At 45.8% G+C, this 20,897-nt stretch overlaps 1 protein-coding gene across 3 annotated transcripts in view; it reads right to left on the reverse strand.

The window, feature by feature from the left end:
* The window catches only part of LOC138754651 (CD166 antigen-like), a 32,144-nt gene that overhangs the window by 2,894 nt on the left and 8,353 nt on the right, over positions 1–20,897 (reverse strand). Inside the window, exons 4-11 of one of the 3 annotated variants that reach the window (XM_069919234.1) lie at positions 20,038–20,224; positions 18,811–18,875; positions 16,641–16,728; positions 8,781–8,963; positions 7,280–7,407; positions 5,928–6,060; positions 3,716–3,748; positions 3,086–3,118 (exon numbers count right to left, since the gene is read on the reverse strand). In XM_069919234.1, the coding sequence (XP_069775335.1) occupies positions 3,086–3,118; positions 3,716–3,748; positions 5,928–6,060; positions 7,280–7,407; positions 8,781–8,963; positions 16,641–16,728; positions 18,811–18,875; positions 20,038–20,224 (850 nt within the window). Of the gene's footprint in view, positions 1–3,085; positions 3,119–3,715; positions 3,752–5,927; positions 6,061–7,279; positions 7,408–8,780; positions 8,964–16,640; positions 16,729–18,810; positions 18,876–20,037; positions 20,225–20,897 lie in introns of all 3 variants that reach the window. The other 2 variants (XM_069919233.1, XM_069919235.1) reach the window with 2 other exon arrangements.

Raw genomic sequence — 20,897 nt, forward strand, 5'->3', positions numbered from 1 at the left:
CTCTGTACACGGTGCTGTGCCAGCCGTACCCCTCCCCACCCCATAACCCTCTATTTCTCTTCCATCCATGTGCCTGAAAGTCTATTAAATGCCCCTAATGTTCCAGCCTCCACCACCTGCCCTGGCAAGGCATTCCAGGCCCCCTCAACTTCCTGTGAAAAAATTTACCCCTGACGTCTCCTCTAAACTTCCCCCCCTTCACTTTGTGCAGATGTCCTCTGGTGTTTGCTGCTCCCGCCCTGGGAAACAGTAGCTGACCGTCCACCTTATCTATGCCTCTCAGAATCGTGTAGACCTCTATTAATTCTCCTTTCATCTTTCTACGCTCCAAAGAGAAAAGTCCCAGCTCTAACCTTGCCTCATAAGACATTTCAAATCCAGACAACATCCTGGTGAACATCTGGCCCCTCTCCACAGCTTTCACATCCTTCCTGTAATGAGGTGACCAGAACTGAACACAATATTCCAAGTGTCGTCTCACTAGAGATTTGTCGAGCTGCAACATGACCTCTCAACTCCAGAACCCTGACTAATGAAGCCCAGCATCCCATAGGCCTTCTGAATGATCTTGTCAACCTGTGCAGTGACCTTGAGGGATATGTGAATTTGAATCCAAGGTCCCTCTGTTCAACTACACTGTTAAGTAACCAACCATTAACCCTGGTTAATGGTTTGTCCTTCCAAAATACATCACCTTACACTTATCCAGATTGAACTCCATCTGCCACTTCTCTGCCCAACTCTGCATCCTGTCCCTATCCTGTTGAAACCTTTGACAACATTCAACTCCATCCACAACTCCTCCAACCTTCGTACCATCCAGAAACACTGACCCATCCTTCCGCCTCTTCATCCAGGTAATTTATAAAGATTACAAAGAGCAGGGGTCCCAGAACAGATCCCTGCAACCCCTCCACTAATCACTGACCTCCAGGCAGATACTTTCCGTCCACCACTGCTCTCTGCAAATGTACCAAATACAGGTCTCTCCTGCCTGCTGTTGGCCACCCACCCCATCCCAATTGCCCCCACATCCTCCCCAGGGTTCATTGGCTTGAGAGCCCCTTCTCCCCCTCAATCCCACCATGGGTGGCCGTGACTCCAACCACCTCGCTCTCTCAACCTCTCTTTGTCCCGCCACCCTACATAAAATCTGCTCCTTTCCCCAATCTACTTCCTATTTAACATTGAACACATCTGATGAATTGTAAGATATTTTTGTAAGGGTGTGATGTGGGGAAAGGCACGTTGAGAACAATGGGGTGAGATCATGAACACTTCGCTGAACAGTCAAAGGATCAGCTCACACAAACACTCCACGGTTAGTGGTGGGGGGGGGCGGTTCACACGGTAACACGGTTACAGCACCAGTGACCGGGGTTCGAGTCCCGCACTGTCTGTAAGGAGTCTTTACGTTCTCTCCGTGTCTGTGTGGGTTTTCTCCGATGGCTCCAGTTTCCTCCCACACTCTTCAAAACGTATGGGGGTTGTCGGGTAATTGGATGGCACGGACTGGTGGGCTAAGAGGGCCCATTACCGTGCTGTATTCCTTATTAAAAAATGGGTCTGAGAGAGTGTGTGTGTGTGTGTGTATAAATGTGTGTGTGTGTGTGTGTGTGTGTGTATATGTGTGTGAAAGTGTGTGTGTGTGTGTAAGAGTATGTGTGTGTATGTGTTTGTGTGTGAGTGTATGTGTGTGATTGTGTGTGTGAGTGTGTACGTGTGTGTGTATGTGTGTGTGTGAGTATGTAAGAGTATGTGTGATTGTGTGAGTGTATGTATGTGTAAGAGTATGATTGTGAGTGTGTGTGATTGTGTGCAAGAGTATGTGTGATTGTGTGTGAGTGTGTAAGAGTGTGATTGTGTGTGTGAGTGTATGTGTGTGAGTATATGTGTGTGTGAGCGTATGTGTGTGTGAGTGTGTTTGTGCGAGTGTATGTGTGTGTGTAAGAGTATGTGTGATTGTGTGTGTGTGTGAGTGACTGTGTGTGTGAATGTGTGTGTGTGTGTTCATGTGTGCTTGTACAATCGGACAACAGTAAACTTGACCTTGTACAGATGTGTCCTGGTGAAGCAGAGTCAGAGACAGAGAGCGACTCACAGTGAGGAAGTGGGACAGAGGACTTACGTCAGGTTGAATGGATTCAGCTGGAGAAATAATTTCCCAGTGGGGACGATCAGCGAGTGGTGACGATGGAGCTCGATGGAAAGGGCAGTAAACCCCCGGTAACCGGCATCCGCTCGAGATTGTGTGTTGTGTAATTTGGTGAACGAACCACCAGGGGGCGACTACGGTTTTCTACCTATTCCTGAGATGTTTTTAATGCCAGTTGCTTGAGGCTGTTGGCTGCTTGAATTCCGGATTACAGGGATTTTTACAATACAAGGGACTGGGAATGAGGTGGAGAAAGAGACAAGAGGTCATGTTTCAGAAACCACAGACTCGGTGCCCGGGGCTGAGATCGAAAACCACAGGCTCGGTGCCTGGGGCTGACACTGAAAACCATGGGCTCAGTTACTGGGACTGACACCGGAAACCACGGACTCGGTGCCCAGGGCCGACACCAAAAACCATGGGCTAGGTTCCCGGGACCGACACCAGAAACCACAGGGTCGGTGCCCAGGGCTGACACCAAAAGCCATGGGCTAGGTTCCCGGGACCGACACTGGAAACCACGGGCTCGGTTTCCAGGACCAACACCAGAAACCGTGGACTCGGTGCCCGGGGCCGACACCAAAAACCATGGGCTCGGTTCCTGGGGCTGACACAAGTATGGCCAGTAGAAACCGGAGAAGTAAATGTTAATGCCATCTGGTTGGAGGGGGCCCAGACGGAACATCAGATGTTGTTCCTCCAATTTACGGGTGGTCTTGGTGGGACAGTGCATGAGGCCATGGGCAGATGTCTCGGTGTGGGAGTGGGGCACGGAATGAATGGTCGGCCACCGGTAGATCCCCGTCACATTGCAGACACAGAGAAAGAATCTGGAAGTCTCTCTGACGTAGACAAGGCCACCATGGGAGTCGCGACTCCTGTGAACATGCAAGTGAAGTGTCGCAAGTACAGACCTTAGGTGTTCCTTACCTCTTGAATTGTTCTCTGCAGCAAGATAGAGACCTGTTCAATCAAAGAAATAATAAAGCATTACTTAAATCCCCTCCATGGCTGGACGCCATCATTTCTCACCGATTGTGCCATTACAACGCTTGCATTCCCCCTCTTGAATTTGGAAGAGTGACCCAAGTTGGAGTGGGTGGGTGCTCCATATATTCCTGAGCTATCTCAACACTGTCATCAGTCTTAGGTTTCGAGGGACGAGCAAACAGGACTAGCTCAGGTCAACAATGAAGTCGGCATGGGGCAATGGGGCCTTGGGCCTGCTTCAGGTTCAACAGTGACTGCCCTTCCTGAGAGGACCGAGTTGGGCAAGGCTACCGGCAACTGTCACGTCAACCTTCGATCAAGAGCACCCTGACCAGCTGCGTCTCAGTGCGGGTATGGTTACTGCAGGGAAATGGATCGGGGGTCAATCCACGGGACTAACAGAGAGGATCACTGGTGTCTCCCTCCCCCACCTCCCATTGATGTGATCTACCGGGATCGTTGTCTGAAGAGGGTGCCCAAAATCGTTGAGGACCCCCTTCCACTAAAACTGTTCCATTGTTACCCCAGGAGCCCAGCACAGGCCACAGGTGTCTCTTCAATGAAAGTTACCTCTTCCCCCTTCCAACTCATTGTTATTTGCTCCTGCTGTAAGGAAACAAAGGAAACTCTCAGTGAACACGAAACAGGGTCCCGGTTAAATGATGGCCCCTTTTCCAAATTCTCATCCTGGTAACTCTCTGTTACCCCTAAACCACAACCCCCCTACCCATAACCTCTCCGAAGGACCCACACTCCCCTCCCCTCCCCTGTAACTTCCCCATGGTCCCTATACCCCCCTCTATCAATAACATCCCCACCAGACGCCTCACCCCCCCTCTACCCATAACCTCTGAGTAGGCCCCACACTCCTCCCCCCTCCCATAACCTCCCCGGTCCCTACTACCTCCCACCCATAATTCCCCTCCAGCCCCTACATCCCCCTCCTCTCCCTGTAACCTTTTCCCTGGGCCCTACGCCCCTCCAGTCCCTACACCTCCCTCTCCCTGTAACCTCCACCAGGGCCCTACATCCCTTCAGCTCCCACACCCCCCTCCCTCCCTGTAATACTCCCCCTGGGCTCTACACCCCTCCAGTTCCCACACCACCCCCTCCCTGTAACCTCTCCCTGGGCCCTACACCCATCCAGCTCCCACCCCCCCACCCCCATAACCTCCCCCTGGGCCCCTACACCCCTCCAGCCCCTACATCCCCCTCCTCTCCCTGTAACCATTCCCCTGGGCCCTACACCCATCCAGCTCCCACCCCCCACCCCCATAACCTCCCCCTGGGCCCCTATACCCCTCCAGCCCCTACATCCTCCTCCTCTCCCTGTAACCATTCCCCTGGGCCCTACACCCTCCTCTCCCTGTAACCTCAACCTGGGCCCTACACCTCTCCAGCCCCCTCACCCCCCTCTCTGTAACCTCAACCTGGGCCCTACACCCCCTCCCCCCACCGTAACCTCCCCCTGGACACCCCTCCAAACTCCTGCTCCCCTCCCTATCTTTCTTCTCCCCCCTCCAATCTCCACTGCATGGTGAATCTCTCCCCCCCCACCCCGCTGCCCACAGCCCAAGTCACCATCCTCTCTACCTCGATCCAGTGCCTACACTCCTGCCTCTGCCCCCCTCCCTGAGCCTCTACAGCCTTCCCTGACACCACAGACCCCTCTACCCCCTTTCCTACAACTTGCTTCCAACCTCTACAACTCCTTCCTACATAATCCCCTCTAACCTGCCCCCTCTCTCCGTGATGATGAATCTTTGTCTGCCTTATGGTACATTAAAGGTTTTGTGTAATATTATGTTTTGGTTTTAATGAAGGAATCTTGTGGACATCCTGAAACCTCTTCCCGCCAGTGTTTTCTCCTGCTTGTTTAGATTGGGGGCTCCCAACCTTTTTTCCCCCACTCACGTTCCACCTTAAACATCCCTCTGTGAACGTATGATACAATATAACTGGTTACACAGGCTATACATTACACCTCAAAAGTTAAATAAATGGGACCCAACAGTATCTGATAGATGTTTTCGATGTAAAAAAGAAATGGGAACAACAATTCATGCAATCTGGACATGTGAAAAAGTAGAAAAATTTTGGGAAGATCTCAATCAGATATTAAATAAAATAACAGAAAACAATATACCAAAGAATCCAGAGATCTTTCTCCTAAGTAACATAAAAAACAAAGAATTTGGAATTGATTTGGAGGATGCACAAAAAAGATTTGTTAAGATAGCTCTAGCCGTAGCAAAAAAATGTATTATGTCAACCTGGAAATTGGAAGATAATTTGAAAATACAACAATGGTATATAGAAATGAATAAATGTATTCCATTAGAAAAAATAACATATAGTTTAAGAAATAATATTGAAATATTCGAACAAGTATGGGAGCCTTACATTAAATACAATAGCGAAAACCTACCGGGGACAATCATTACCTAAGTTGATGGAAGGAGAAGGAAAGAAAACAATGGACTCAGTAGAATTTCTGGTGTATTTTTTTTGAGTGACAACATTGTCTGACTGGTTTAATGTATCCTAGATTGTATACCTTAAATGGATGGGAGGGGGGGGTGGGGGGGGGTGGGTTGGGAGGAGGGGGGGGGGGAGAAAATGTCACTGTATATGTGTGAAAAGGAAAAAGTGTGTATTATGGTTAATGTGATTTATGGTGTGAAAAATAAAAAATTTAAAAAAAAAACAAAAAAAAACATCCCTCAGTGGTGAGTAAGGGATTGCTTTACAAAAGGGTGGAGATGGAGGAGGACGAGTTTACCTTCTACTCTGACCATCCTCACCGCTGACCGCAAATTGAAGTTGAAGTCCATGATGCTGCACCGGTAAACACCTTCCTCCCTCTTGCTCACTGACTCAATGGTGTAGTGGGCTGAGGTCCCCAGCCTCTTCCCCTGCGACCCAGATCCAACGGTTAGCATTGTCCCCTACCAACATCACCACGGGGCCAGGGAGCGCAGAAGGATGAGAGGTGACTTAATCCTGAGAGGCAAGGGTAGGGCGGACGGTCAGCGCCTGTTTCCCCAGGATGGGAAGAGCAAACACCAGGGGATCGTCCATCTAAAGTGAAGGGGAGACGTCAGGGGTATGTTTTTACACTGAGAGTTGTGGGGGCCTAGAATACATTGCTGGGGGTGGTGGTGGAGGCTGGAACATTAGGGGTGTTTAAGAGATTCTTGGATGGAAGAAAAATAGAGGGTTATTTAATGTATAATTATCTGGTCCAGCACGTCTATTGGCCCCTCCCCACAGGTTCCTGATAAAGGTGGCTGTTACACAGCCCCCTGCATCTCATTGCAGGATGGTTGAACAGTAGGGGTGTGTTGTGTTCTCTAGTGAATTACACTCCACAACACTCTCCTGAAGGTGCATCAGTTACAAGGTAGATTTTTGGGTTGGCCTGCACTGTGCTGTGGTGTCCTGACTATGTAACAGAGGATGTGGGCAGAGAGGGAAGTGTGGGCTGATGCTCTCAGTGGGAGCGGACTAGGATTGGATCACGGGCAAGGGCCTGAAACCAAATCTCTCCACAGCCCATCTGTCCTATCAGAGGGGGTAGATTTAAAATCGAGCTGGAAGAGGGCTGAACCAAGATGCCGGAAGATCTTGGCCAGACTCGCAGCGTCCACGGGAGGGTACAGACACATCACTGACGTTTCGGGCCTGAGCCCCTTCCTCGGGGTCACCTTGAGCCAGGCTCCAGGCCCAAAATGTCAGTAGCCCATTTTCAGCTCCAAGGGTCGCTGCGAGATGAGCCGAGCTCCTCCAGCATTTCCGTACCAGGCATCGGAACGGAGATGGGGGTGGGAGGCGCTGGAGGGGTCCTGACCGCGCTAGGAGTTCAGATCTGGGCTCGGGGGTCCGAAGGTTTGGGCTGGGCTCTGCACGGCTGCAGAGGCCGCGGAAGCTGGAGGCGAATCAATGGACATTGATGACCCGCGGGGGTGGGGGGGATGGAGACTCTCTCTTTCTCTGACTGTAAGAGGCATCGGGCAATTTGGCTGATGGTGAATCTGCGTTACAGTGAACTAAAGGTAATTTTATGTAATATTACACCTCCTTATTACATGACTGTAGCACGATCCTGGGTCATGAATATCCTTTCCCACTTACATCCTTTTCCCACAGGTATGAAATTGGTGGAGGGTTGGTGTCAGCAACACAGTGCAGGTTAACCGTCTCGCCTTCTTTCAGCACGTCACAGGAGGGCTCCATTTTTATCACGACCTGCTCCAAGTCATCTGCGAATGAAAAGGGGGGGTGAACCAGGTTCGGTCCCAGTGGATTACTGTAGCCAGCAGCCCTGTTGGTGCTGGACGGTCAGAAGTGACCCAGCTTCTTCATGCTAATTAAGAGAGTATCAGAATTTATTGCTATGAACACGTCACGAAATTTATTGTTTTGCAGCAATGTCACAGAGCAAACTTTAAAATTGCATTGGAGAAATAAATGCATCGGGGCAAAAAGAAGAGAGGGTGAGGCCGTGTCTGGGGTTCGTTGCCTATTCGGGTATCTGATGGCGGGTGGGGGGGGGGAAGAAGCCATCCTTGTGCCGCTGGGTGCTCATCTTCAGGCTCCTGGGCCTTTTCCCTGATGGTAGCAGAGTGAAGAGGGCATGGCCTGGGTGGTGGGGTTCTTGAGGATAGAGATACCACCTCATATCGACGTCCTCAGTGGAGTGGTCTGGTGCCCTGTGATCTCAGGCCAAGTTAACAACCCTCTGGAGTTTATTCCTGTCCTGAGTTTTGGTGCCTCCATACCAGGCAGTGATGCAACTGGCTAGGATGCTCTCCACAGTCCACCTGTAGAAGTTTGCGAGTGTCTTTGATGACAGACTGAATCTCCTCAAACGCCTCAGTATAGCTGCAGGTGAGCCGTCTTTTTGATTGTCGGTGGAAGGGGGGTGGCTGCTTTCCTTCACAGAGGCTTTGAGTACATTCCTGAACCCTCTCTGTTGGTAATGTCCCACAACAGCCTCGCCCAATCCAGTCACACAACCCAAGTTAGAGAGGATTCTCAACCACATCTCCCCCCTCTTACCCAAACGTACTCGCTCTGCAAGTCTGAGCAGCAGGGGGTGTGGGATTGGGGCCCATACTGTTAAATCACTTGCATAATAGGAGCAGGAGTTGGCCATCCAGCCCGTCAAGCCCTCTCTGCCGTTCAATACGATTGACAGCACAGTTGGGTTCCTGTTCCTAAAGTAATTCCTTCTATCAATGAAGCCCAACACCCCATTTACCTTCTTGAGGACCCCTTCAGCATCTTTCACCGGCTCCCATCGGGGAAGAGATACAGGAGGCTCAGAGCCAGCACCACCAGGATGAGGAACAGCTTCTTCCCTCGGGCAGTGAGGATGCTGAACGACCAAAGGAACCGCCCACACTGACCCTCCGAGATTCTCATATATACAAAACATTATTGACTTGTATTGATGAATATTGTCCTGCATATGTACTGTTTGTCTGTGTTATGTCTGGTGGTTTTGCCCCAAGAACCGGAGAATGCTGTTTCATCGGGTTGTACTTGTAGAATTGGATGACTTGAGGTGTACATCCGCCGTTTAGGGGCTAGACCTCCTGACCTGCACGAAGCAATAAGAGTTGATACTTACAGTGAACATCAACGTGGATGGATCGGGATCTCAGCACCTCGCTCTCTCCATGGGACGGGTGAACTGCCTCACAGACAAACTCTGCATTTGTATCCCTCTTGCTGAGTTTATAGTGAAGTGTTGACACTGTTGTGTAAAGATTTGTGTTCTGGTTCTTAATAATATGAATCTTGATCAGTGTGTCTGGAAATATAGAGGTAGGACATTAAAAAGAGATAAACATTTGAAACCATGGAAAAACATACCTGTGTATCTTTAAAAACATCCGCAGCCCCACATGGATTTACGATCGTCTGATTGTATCATCCACAGAGGGTCTGCTCACTTTTGTAGGGTTATTTCATATTCTTAGAACCATAGAACCTGACAGCACAGAAACAGTCCCCTTCGGCCCTTCTCATCTGTGCTGAACTATTTTTCTGCCCTAGTCCCACTGACCTGCACCCAGTCCATATCCCTCAATCCCCCTCCCATCCACGTACCTGTCCAAGTACCTCTTAAATGTTAAAGTTGAGCCCGCATTCACCACCTCAGCTTGTGCCACACCACCACCACTCTCTGTGTGAAGAAGTTCCCCCTAAACTTGTCCCCTTTGAGGAAGGCCTCAGGCCCGAAACGTCAGTGATATATCTTCACCTCCTCTGTACGCTGTGAGACCGGCCGGGTTCCTCCAGCATTTTGGTGTTTTTACTACAATTGCAGTGTCTGCAGACTTTCGCATTTCAAAACAATTTCCAGGCAAGCATTGTTCATTTGGAGGTATTTTCCAACTAACCGTTCACACCAGACCGGACAGTTGGACAATGAGGCTAGTGTGGACAGAGTCAGAGAGATACAAGTGGGGCCTACACTGAGAGGTCTGGAGCAAACAATGAATGAGAACACAGCAAATAAAGGTAAGGAATGGGAGCGTAGACAACATCTCTTCACCTTGTTCATAAACACCAGAAAGGCCGATGTAGCAGACAGATAGGGACAGAGTGGGATGACTCAGAGGCTGGATCCGAGACAGATAGAGGTGGCCGCCATCCAACAATAAAGGTCACTGTGAAGTGTGCAGATTGTGCTTTCAGCTGTCTCATCTGTTTAACCCTTGAAGGCAAATCATATTTTGTTTCTAAACTGGTTTATACACAGCAGTTGGTCTCTTTGAGTGAGTGTGTGAGAGAGAGAGAGAGAGAGAGAGAGAGAGAGAGAGAGAGGGGGTGGAGGGGGTGCGTGAGAGAGAGGGGGGGTGGGGGTTTGTGAGAGAGAATGTATGTGTGTGTGAGAGACTGTGTGTGCGAGACTGTGTGTGCGGGCATGTGTGTGTAAGTGTGTTTTTTTTTTAAATTTTAATTTTTCATACTATGAACCATATCAATCAAAATACATACAAACATTTCCCTCAAATATACACAGTAGCATTTTCTCACCTTTCCCCCCCCCCTCCCTTCCCACCCCCTCCAAACCCATTAAATATTCAACATATGCAATACAATAAACCCATTAAACAACGTCATCACACAATGAAAATAAACAAGAAAATTGTGTCATCTACTTTTACACACTGGGTCAGTTCATTTCGTCGTCTTCTCATTCTATCATTTTAGGGGGTGGAGGTCCATGGTAGGCTCCATCTGATGTGTTCCATGTACGGTTCCCAAATTTGTTCGAATACTGTAACTTTATTTTTTAAATTATATGTTATTTTTTCCAATGGAATACTTTTATTCATTTCCATGTACCATTGCTGTATTCTCAGCCTCTCTTCTGATTTCCAAGTTGACATTATACATTTTTTTGCTACTGCTAAGGCTATCACAATAAATCTTTTTTGCGCTTCATCCAGTTTGAGGCCTAATTCTTTGGATTTTTTGGTATGTTACTTTTTGTGATTTTATTTAATACCTGATTTAGATCTTCCCAAAACTTTTCCACTTTCTCACATGCCCAAATTGCATGTACTGTTGTTCCCATTTCCTTCTTACAGCGAAAACATTTGTCTGATACGGTTGGGTCCCATTTATTTAACTTTTGGGGCGTGATATGTAACCTGTGTAACCAATTATATTGTATCATGCGTAACCTCGTGTTTATTATATTCTTCATAGTTCCAGAGCATAACTTTTCCCATATTTCATTTTTTATCTTTATGTTTAAATCTTTTTCCCACTTTTGTTTTGGTTCATAGCTTATTTCATCATTTTCCTTCTCTTACAGCTTGATGTACATGTTTGTTATAAATCTTTTCATTATCATTGTTTCTGTAATCACATATTCAAAGCTGCTTCCTTCTGGTAATCTCAGTCTGCTTCCCAATTTATCCTTTAAGTAGGTTTTCAGTTGATGGTATGCAAACATTGTACCGTGAGTTATTCCATATTTGTACTTAATTTGTTCAAATGTTAATAAATTATTTCCCAAAATACAATTTTCTATTCTTTTAATTCCTTTTCTCTCCCATTCTCTAAAGGAAAGGTTGTCTATTGTAAAAGGGATTAGTTGATTTTGCGTCAATAATAATTTTGGTAGTTGGTAATTTGTTTTTTTTTTCTTTTCTAAGTGAATCTTCTTTCATATATTGAGTAAATGATGCAGTACTGGTGAACTTCTATATTGCACCAGTTTTTCATCCCACTTATAAAGTATATGTCCGGTACCTTCTCCCCTATTTTATCTAGCTCTACCTTGGTCCAATCTGGTTTTTCCCTTGTCTGGTAAAAATCTGATAGATACCTTAATTGTGCTGCTCTATAATAATTTTTAAAGTTTTGTAACTGCAAACCACCTTGTTTGTACCATTCTGTTAATTTATCTAACGCTATCCTCGGTTTCCCCCCTTTCCATAAGAATTTTCTTATTATTCTCTTTAGTTCATTGAAGAATTTCTCTATTAAGGGAATTGGTAACGATTGAAATAAGGATTGTATCCTTGGGAAGACATTCATTTTAATGCAATTTACCCTCCCTATCAACGTTAGTGGTAATTCTTTCCAATGTTCTAAGTCATCCTGTAATTTCTTCATTAATGGCTGATAATTTAATTTGTACAGGTGGCTTAAATTATTATCTAATCTAATACCTAGGTATCAGATTGCTTGTATTTGCCATTAAAATGGTGATTCTTTTTTAAACTCTGCATAATCCGCATTATTTATTGGCATCACTTCACTTTTATTTGCGTTGATCTTGTACCCCGATATTTCTCCATATTCCTTCAATTTCTTATGTAATTCTTTCATTGATATTTCTGGTTCTGTTAAGTAAACTATGATGTCATCTGCAAATAAACTGATTTTATACTCCTTTTTCATTTTTATCCCTTTTATTTTATTTTCTGTTCTTATCAGTTCTGCCAATGGTTCTATTGCTAAAGTGAACAGTGAGGGAGATAATGGACATCCCTGCCTTGTTGACCTATTTAATTTAAGTTGGTTTAATACATATCTATTTACTGTCACCTTCACCAATGGTCCATTATACAATGCTTTAATCCAATTAATATATTTTTCTGGTAGGTTGAACCTCCGTAATATTTTGAATAAATAATTCCATTCTACCCTGTCAAAAGCTGTTTCTGCATCTAAAGCAACCACCACTGTTGGTATCTTATTTCCTCGAACTGCATGGATTAAATTAATGAACTTGTAGACATTATCTGCTGTTCATCTTTTCTTAATAAATCCAGTTTGATCTTGTTTTACTATTTTTGGTACACAGTCTGCCAATCTGTTTGCTAATAGTTTTGCTATTATCTTATAATCTGAATTAAGTAGAGATATTGGTCTATATGATGGTGGTGTTAGTGGATCCTTCCCCGTGTTTGGTATAAACTGTAATTATTGCTGTCTTACATGAATCAGGTAAGTTTTGTGTTTCTTCTATCTGGTTCCTTCCAGGAGAGGAGGAATTAATAACTCTTTAAATGTTTTATAGAATTCTATTGGAAGTCCATCCTCTCCAGGAGTTTTATTGTTTGGAAGCTTTTTTAATATATCCTGTATTTCCTCTATTTCAAATGGTTTTATCAGCTTGGTTTGCTCCTCTTCTTGCAATTTCAGCGTTCAATTTTAGCTCAAAACTCATCTATTTTGTCTTCTTTCCCCTCGTTCTCAGTTTGGTATAATTGTTCATAAAATTCCTTAAAGTTCTCATTAATCTCCATTGGATTATATGTAATTTATTTGTCCTTTTTCCTTGATGCCAACACAGTTCTTTTAGCTTGTTCTGTTTAAAGTTGCCAGGCTAATATTTTGTGCATTTTTTCTCCTAGCTCGTAATACTTTTGCTTTATTTTCATTATGTTCTTCTCCACCTTATACGTTTGTAATGTTTAATAATTTATTCTTTTGTCCGTCAATTCTCTTCTTTTTGTTGTATCTTCCCTTGTTGCTAGTTCTTTTACTGTACTTACTATTTCCCTACCCAGTCTCTCCTTAATTTGTTATGTTCCACTTCAGTTAGATGCGTTTCCTGCACAAATGCTATATCTATTTTTTCTTTTTTCAGAAAAATTTAATAGCCTCTTCCTTTTGATTTGGTTATGTATCCCATTAATATTTATATAGTTCAACATGGCCATCTCATACTCTGTTTACACCTCATTTCTGCTTCCTCACCACCACCATCCCCCTTTTCCCCATTCTCATCTCTCAGTTTTCCCTTTTTGAATTCAATGTATGACAACACTTTTAAAACAGAAAATACTTCAACAACTCCCACATCTAAAATTCCCTTAACCCCAAGTGTCCCCCCCTCTCTGAGTCGCCCCTTGTCCCTTGCCGGGCAACCACAACTCCCCTCTCCATTTGGATTGCGAACACACTCGCAAGTGTCAACTGATTTCCCAGTGACTGTTATTCTCTCCCACCCAACCCCCTCCAGAAAAGACTTTTATCCTCACATTACAACAGTTTTTTTCCCCTCCTTTTTTTTCCCTTCCCCCTTACTTCCCTTTTCTTTCCCTTCTTTAGTTCTTACTTATACATTATTTTTACATCTTTATATGTATTTTGTTATCGTTCTTCGTTCTTGTTACATCTCTTCATCTCTCCTGTTAAGTAAACTATGATGTCATCTGCAAATAAACTGATTTTATACTCCTTTTTCATTTTTATCCCTTTTATTTTATTTTCTGTTCTTATCAGTTCTGCCAATGGTTCTATTGCTAAAGTGAACAGTGAGGGAGATAATGGACATCCCTGCCTTGTTGACCTATTTAATTTAAGTTGGTTTAATACATATCTATTTACTGTCACCTTCACCAATGGTCCATTATACAATGCAAATTCTCGTGCTTTCACCAATGGTCCATTATACAATGCAAATTCTCGTGCTTTCTCTGGATCCGAGAGCAGTCTGTTTTGCTCCCCCAGGATAAATATTTTTAGCACTGCTGGATGCCTTAACATAAATGTATATGCTTTTTTCCATAGGACCGTTTTTGCAATGTTAAACTCCTTTCTCTTCTTTAAGAGTTCAAAATTTACGTCTGGGTAAAAAAATATTTTTTGACCCTTGTATTCCAATTGGTTTTTGTCTTCTCTAATTTTATTCCTTGCCCGCTCCAGTATATTTTCTCAGAAATTCTACTAAAACGGATCTTGGTTTTTGTTGTGACTGTGGTTTCGGGACTAATGTTCTGTGGGCCCTTTCTATTTCCATTCCTTCCTGCATTTCTGTCATTCCCAGGACCTTTGGGATCCATTCTTTTATAAATTCCTTCATATATGTGCCTTCTTCATCTTCCTTTAGGCCTACTATTTTTATATTGTTTTGCCTACTATAGTTTTCCATTATATAAATTTTCTGGGCTAATAACTCTTGTGACTAACTTTTTTGCCACTGTCTTCCAATTTTCCTCTTCAGTCGTTCACTTCCATTTCTACAGCCGTTTCTCGTTCTTCCACATTTTCTAATCTTTTCCCTATTTCTGTCATGACCAGCTCTAATCTACTCACTTTTTCTTCTGTACTTCATTTTTTTTTTTCATTTCACTAAATTCTACTGTCAACCATTCTTTTAATGCTCTCATTTGTTCTTGAAATTTTAAAAACATCTATATACTGTCCATCTATTTTACCTTCTATTCCTCTGTGCAGAGTTTGGTCTTCCTCTTCTTCTGTCTGTACCTGTGTTTGTGTCTACTTCTCTTCCTTGTATCTGTGTCTCTTCTGACTTTCCTGATGAGTTGCTTGTCTCACTTTGCTGGGCGTCTTCTTGCTTGGCTTCTTGCTGTTGGTCCTCTTCTTCTGGGCAACTCATCTTTTGGGCCTCCTGTTGCTGCTCTTCTTTCCTATCACTCCCTTTCCTCTCCTTTCAGCTGAGAGCCCTGCTGTGGGCATCTCTCAGCTGGTCGCGCTGTGTAAGTTCACTCCTCAGCTGGGCCCCCCTCCCGTCGGTGTTTTTTTTCCACTAGTGTGTGCATTGAGCACTTCTGTTTGGCTCAGAGAGCCATTTTTGCAGTCCCACGGTCGGGAGATCGCGACTCTGCGGGGTCGCCACTAACCTCGGGGAGCGGGGGCTCCTCTCTCCTCGACAGCTCCCTGCCTCTTCATGCAGGTAAGGCCTTTTCCTTTCTCTTCCGGCGTCTTTTTTTCCCATTGTTTTTGCTTTTTCCTTCTTGGGTGCCATTTTCTTTTTTTTTCTCCACAACTTTATCTTTTATTTGTTATGTTTTGTGTTTCTTGAACTTTGTGTTTTCTTCACTTTATTTCTTCTTTTCTGGAGAGGACTGGTATTCTCCTACTGGCCACTACTCCATCACGTGACTCCTATTAAGTGTGTATGTGAGAGTGTGTGTGTGTGTGTGTGTGTGGGCGCATGTGTGTGTGAGAGAGAGCAAGTGTGTGTGTGGGTGTGTGTGTGTGTGTGTGTGTGTGTGTGTGTGTGTGTGTGTGTGTGTGTGTGTGTGTGTGTGAGAGTGTGTGTGTGTGTAATCTGTAATGAGGTGACCAGAACTGAACACAATACTCCAAGTGCAGTCTCACCAGAGTTCTGTAGAGTTACAACAAATCTCTGGGCACAAATTGGAGACTGAAAAGCGACAGAGATTTTTTATTGAGGGAGATTAGGCAACTTACTGAACACCTCCTGGTCCCTCGGAAATGCAGCTGACACGCTCAAGGACCCATCCTACCCCGGACGCTCTCTTCTCCACCACCAACACCCCCCCCCCCCCACACAATGGGGAGAAATGCAAGAGTACGAGATTGCGGACCAAACGTTTCAAAGACAGCTTCTTCCCTGCAGCCATCAGGCTCCTGAATGACACCCCAGTGATGTCATGTTGCTGTTGCTGAAGCCTGAAGATCACCACCTCTACTTGTTAAACAGATTAGGGTCTGTTCCCACCCCACAAGAGCTTTGTCTGGACAAGGGCAGCCACTTTCCTGCACTACGGTAAATGTGAATGTTTATTCCCAATCTTTTGTGTTCATTGCAACCTTTTAAAACAATTAAATATACTACTGTAGTATTTTATTACAAAGTCCCCGTTGAGCTGCACCAAGTAAGAATTTCGGTGCAGATGCACGTTGTAAACTGTGTATGACAATAAAATATTTACCATTACTCATTAATTGTGCTTTTCTACTGCTTTATGCACGTTACCGATGAATTGCTGGACCTGCTCCAGAAAGAACCGTTTTCAGTGTACCAGCAACAAAAGTGAAAGTAAACTTGAACTTGAACTAACAGTGGATTATCTGGTTGCTGGTGGAGTCCCTTTTTGGCTGCAGTTTCGACACAACAACCATGAACTCATGACACTGGCTGCACAAAGCGAGGCGTCAGAGGTTGTGAAGGGGCTTTGTACCGACCTGAAGCCTTTTCTTTGCTCTGCGACAGTGAAGCTAAAGGAACTGCTAGTTTCTTTACCGTTTCCATTGGCAACCACCTCTCTGCCACTCTTGTACCAGAGAATGTCACTGATGGGATAGGCATCGCTTGACCTGCACGTTCCAACCTGGAGGGATAAATGGCAGAATTAAAGGAGTGGCTCGGAAACTTCACGACAAAACACAATGATCTTGTAAACCTTCCAACTGAGTTTCCATGTAAAGGTTGTTCGGTTGGGGGGGATGGGGAGGAGAGACCCGTCTCCCAGAGAGTGGAATTCTCTGCCTTTGAAAGTAGCAGAGGACAACTATTAAAATAGATTTCAGACACAGTTGGGGAATTAAGGCCAATGTAGATGGAGCAGATCAGCCATGAATTGCAGAATAGGCTCAACGGACCAGATCACAAGATGTAGGAGCAGAGGAGGGCCCATCGAGTCTGCCCCGTCATTCTAATCAGGAACTGGTCCACCGTCCCACTCAGCCCCACTCCTCAACCTTCTCCCCGTGACTCTTGATGCCCTGACTAATCAAATACCTGTCGATCTCTGCCTTAAATACAGCCAACGACCTCACTTCCACAACCGCCCGTGGCAACAAGTTCCACAGACATAACACTCTCGATGAAGGAATTTCTCCGCGTCCCTTTTTCAAATTGATGTCCTTTTATCCTGAAGTTGTCCCCTCTCATCCTGGACTCCCCGACCATAGGGAACATCCTAGCCACATCTACTCTGTTCAGGCCTTTCAGCCTTCGAAATATTTCTATGAGGTTCCCCCTCATTCTTCTGTCCAACAAGAACAGTCCAAGGGCCAACAATCGTTCCTCATGTACTAACCCTTTCATTCCTGGTATCATTCTAGTAAATCTTCTCTGAACCCTCTCCAACACCAGCTCATCTTTTCTCAAATACAGCACCCGAAACTGTACCCAGTTCTCCACGTGAGGTCTCACCAGTGCCATATGGAGTCTCAACATCACATCCCTACTCCTGTACACTGCCCCTTTAGAAATGAACGCCAACACCGCATTCGCCTTCTTCACCACCGACTCAACCTGGAGGGTATCCTGCATGAGGACCCCCCCCAAATCTTTGCACCTCGGAACTTTGAATTTTCTCCCCATCTAAATAATAGTCTGCCCGACTAGTTCTTCCACCACAACTGTACACGCTCCAACATTGTATTTAATCTGCCACCTCTCTGCCCATTCTCCTTATCTATGCATGTCTCTCTGCAGTCTCTCCATGTCCTCAGCACCACCTCCCCTTCCACCTGTAGGCACAGGTCATCAATTCTACAACCCAAATCGTGTATACAAAACGTAAAGGGGCCCCAACACCAACCCCTAGGGAAGAGAATGGGCCCCAACACCAACCCCTGGAGAACACCACTGGTAACCGGTAGCCGACCAGAGTAGGATCCCTTTATCCCCTCTCTCTCCAACCAGCAGTACTCTGCCCATGCTAGTTTCCTTCCTGGAATGCCTTGCCAGGGGAAATGGTGGAGGGTGGAACATTGGGAGCATTTAAGAGACTCTTAGATGGGCACATGGATGGAAGTAAAATAGAGGGTCATGGGGTGTAAGGTGGAGACGGATTTGCTTGATGCTGGAGGCTGATATGGGTCGGCACAACATTGTGGGCTGAAAGGCCTGTACGGTGCTATAATATTATACATCGTCAGTCTCAACTTCTGCAGATGCTATTTTTGATTTTGATTTCAATTTTGATTCAGATTTATTTCCAGAGTACACATGTGACAGCACATACAACCCCAACGTTCATTTTCCTGTGGGCCAGGGAGAATGACCACTTATTGGTCGTGAAAAAAAATGTACACATGTAAACAAGTAAAGAAATGTAAACAAACTGACTGTGCAATACAAAGAGAATTTTAAAAATCAATAAAGTGCACATCAGAGGCCCTGATTGAGTTTGTCGTTGAGGAGTCTGATGGTGGAGGGGGAGCGGCTGTTCCTGAACCTGGTGGGTGCGAGTCTTGTGGCCCTGATACCTCTTCCCTGACAGCAGCAGCGAGAACTGAGCATGTGCTGGGGGGCAGAGGGGTTGGTTTTCACAAAAGAGCTGCACGATTTGAGACATGATGGGTGCCCCCCCCCTCCCAACCCCATCCAGCTCCACCTAGACCTTGCCCGGTCAGTTGCACCACCAGGCGGGCACCCACGCCCTTCCCAGAAGCATCGTTACCTCAGACAGTGTTCCAGCTGTAAATGTCAGGAATCTGGGTTCCAGCACAGGTTTGGTTGGATGCTCTGCGTGTGGAGACATACACGTTAGTACTGTACATGGGATCTGGTAACCAGAGCAACCACAGAGGGAACAGGGCAAACCATCCTAAGCTTTATAGCTTGGCCATTCTTCCATTCTTCATTGCATCTCTCATCATATGTAACGTTGACCCTCTACAGGGCGCTGCTGAAACCTCATGCAGACGATTGTGAGCAGTTTCAGGCTCCGTGTTTGAGAAAAGACGAGCTGACATTGGAGAGAGTTCAGAGATTTACTAGAACGAGACCAGGAATGAAAGGTGAGGAACATTTGTCGGCCCTTGGACTGTTTTCGTTGGGCAGAAGGATGAGGGGGGACCTCATCGAGACATTTCGAATGTTGAAAGGCCTGGACAGAGTCGATGCGGGAAGGATGTTCCCCACGGTTGGGGAGTCCAGGACAAGAGGGCCCAACTTCAGGATAAAAGGGCATCAATGTGAAACAGGGACGTGAAGAAATTTCTTTATCCAGAGGGTCGTGAGTCTTGTTGCCACGGGCGGTTGTGGAAGTGAGGTCACTGGGTGTATTTAAGGCAGAGATCAACAGGGATTTGATTAGTCAGGGCATCAAGGGTCACGGGGAGAAGATCGGGACTGAGTGGGAGGGTGGATCAGCTCATGATTAAATGGTGGGGTAGACCCTATGGGCTGATAGGCCTCCTTCTGCTCCCATATCTTGTGTGATCTCAATCTCTCTCCTAATCTATTCTTCTCTTTTTACACTCTATGTTCTTCTATTCATTAAACAAATCTTTTCTTTCATCTCTCTCACTCTCAGCACGGTTACGCAACACTATTACGGCACCAGCAACCCAGGCTCAAACCCCATGGTGTCTGTAAGGAGTTTGCACATTCTCCCCGTGTCTGTGTGGGTTTTCCACGGGGGCTCCAGTTTCCTCCCACCCTTCAAAACGTATCGGGGGGTTTGTAGGTCAATTGGGTGTAATTGGGTGTCACGGACTTGTGGGCCGAAAGGGCCTGTTACCGCACTGTAGGCCTGAATTTAATTTATTCTATTCAATTGTAATGGAGAGAGCTGTTGGAAGATGGAGAATCAGAGTAACTGCGGGAGATGTGGTATTCAACGAGAGGATAGGAGTGAGGCCAGGACGTGTTTTCTCTCGAATGAGGGAGCAGCGATACTCACTGAAGACAGCCACTCTTGTTACGAAGTGGTCCTTAGAGCCATTCTTCACCACTTGACATTTGAACTGCCCTTCATCCTCAACCCTCACAGACAGGATCACCAGCGTCCCATTCTCAAGGACCTTAAATCGTTCCCCGACTCTGAGCAACTCCGTGACCTCCTTCCACTGCTGCTCGGAACTGGTTTTCTGGGTTGGAGGCAAGGAGAAGTGGGGCTGAGGAAAGTTCAAACCGCGATTCTCACCGAGGCGCAAGGTCTGCCACACAACAACCTCACGCCATCAGGTTTGATACTGAACTGCGCTGGCACGTTGGATCTGTGATGAAAGGATCGGATTAAACAGGAGGGAGGATGGCGGGGAGGGGTCTGAGGGCAGAGTGAGGCAGGATGGCAGGGAGCATTGGGGAAGGGGGTTCCAGTTTAGGTCTTGGGCGACGAAGTGGAGCAACAATTAAAGCTGGGGTCAGGCGGACGGTAGAATGAGAAGGGGTGAGGTTTAACAAGAACAGGAGTGGTGAGACCACAGAGGGGGGTTAATGCAATGATAACAAATCACAAATCAAGGCTCAACTTGTTCGGGGCCAGTGAGATCAAAATAATGATCACAGGTTTATTGTCACATACATGTACAGGTTCATAGTTTTTAGCCAAAAACAGACTTTATTCACAATAAATTATTTATGAAAGGAAAACCTCTCAAAGTCTCTTCCCATGATCTCTTTTAAATGTAATTAAGGGCCCTCATGGTTAGCATCGCCAGTGATCGGGACCGGGGCTTCGAATCCCGCACTATCTGTAAGAAGTCTGTACATTCTCCCCTAAACTCAATATCATTAGAATTATGCTGGCAACCAGCCAAA

The sequence above is a fragment of the Narcine bancroftii genome, chromosome 2 (genome assembly GCF_036971445.1).
Source record: "Narcine bancroftii isolate sNarBan1 chromosome 2, sNarBan1.hap1, whole genome shotgun sequence".
Classification (NCBI taxonomy): domain Eukaryota; kingdom Metazoa; phylum Chordata; class Chondrichthyes; order Torpediniformes; family Narcinidae; genus Narcine; species Narcine bancroftii.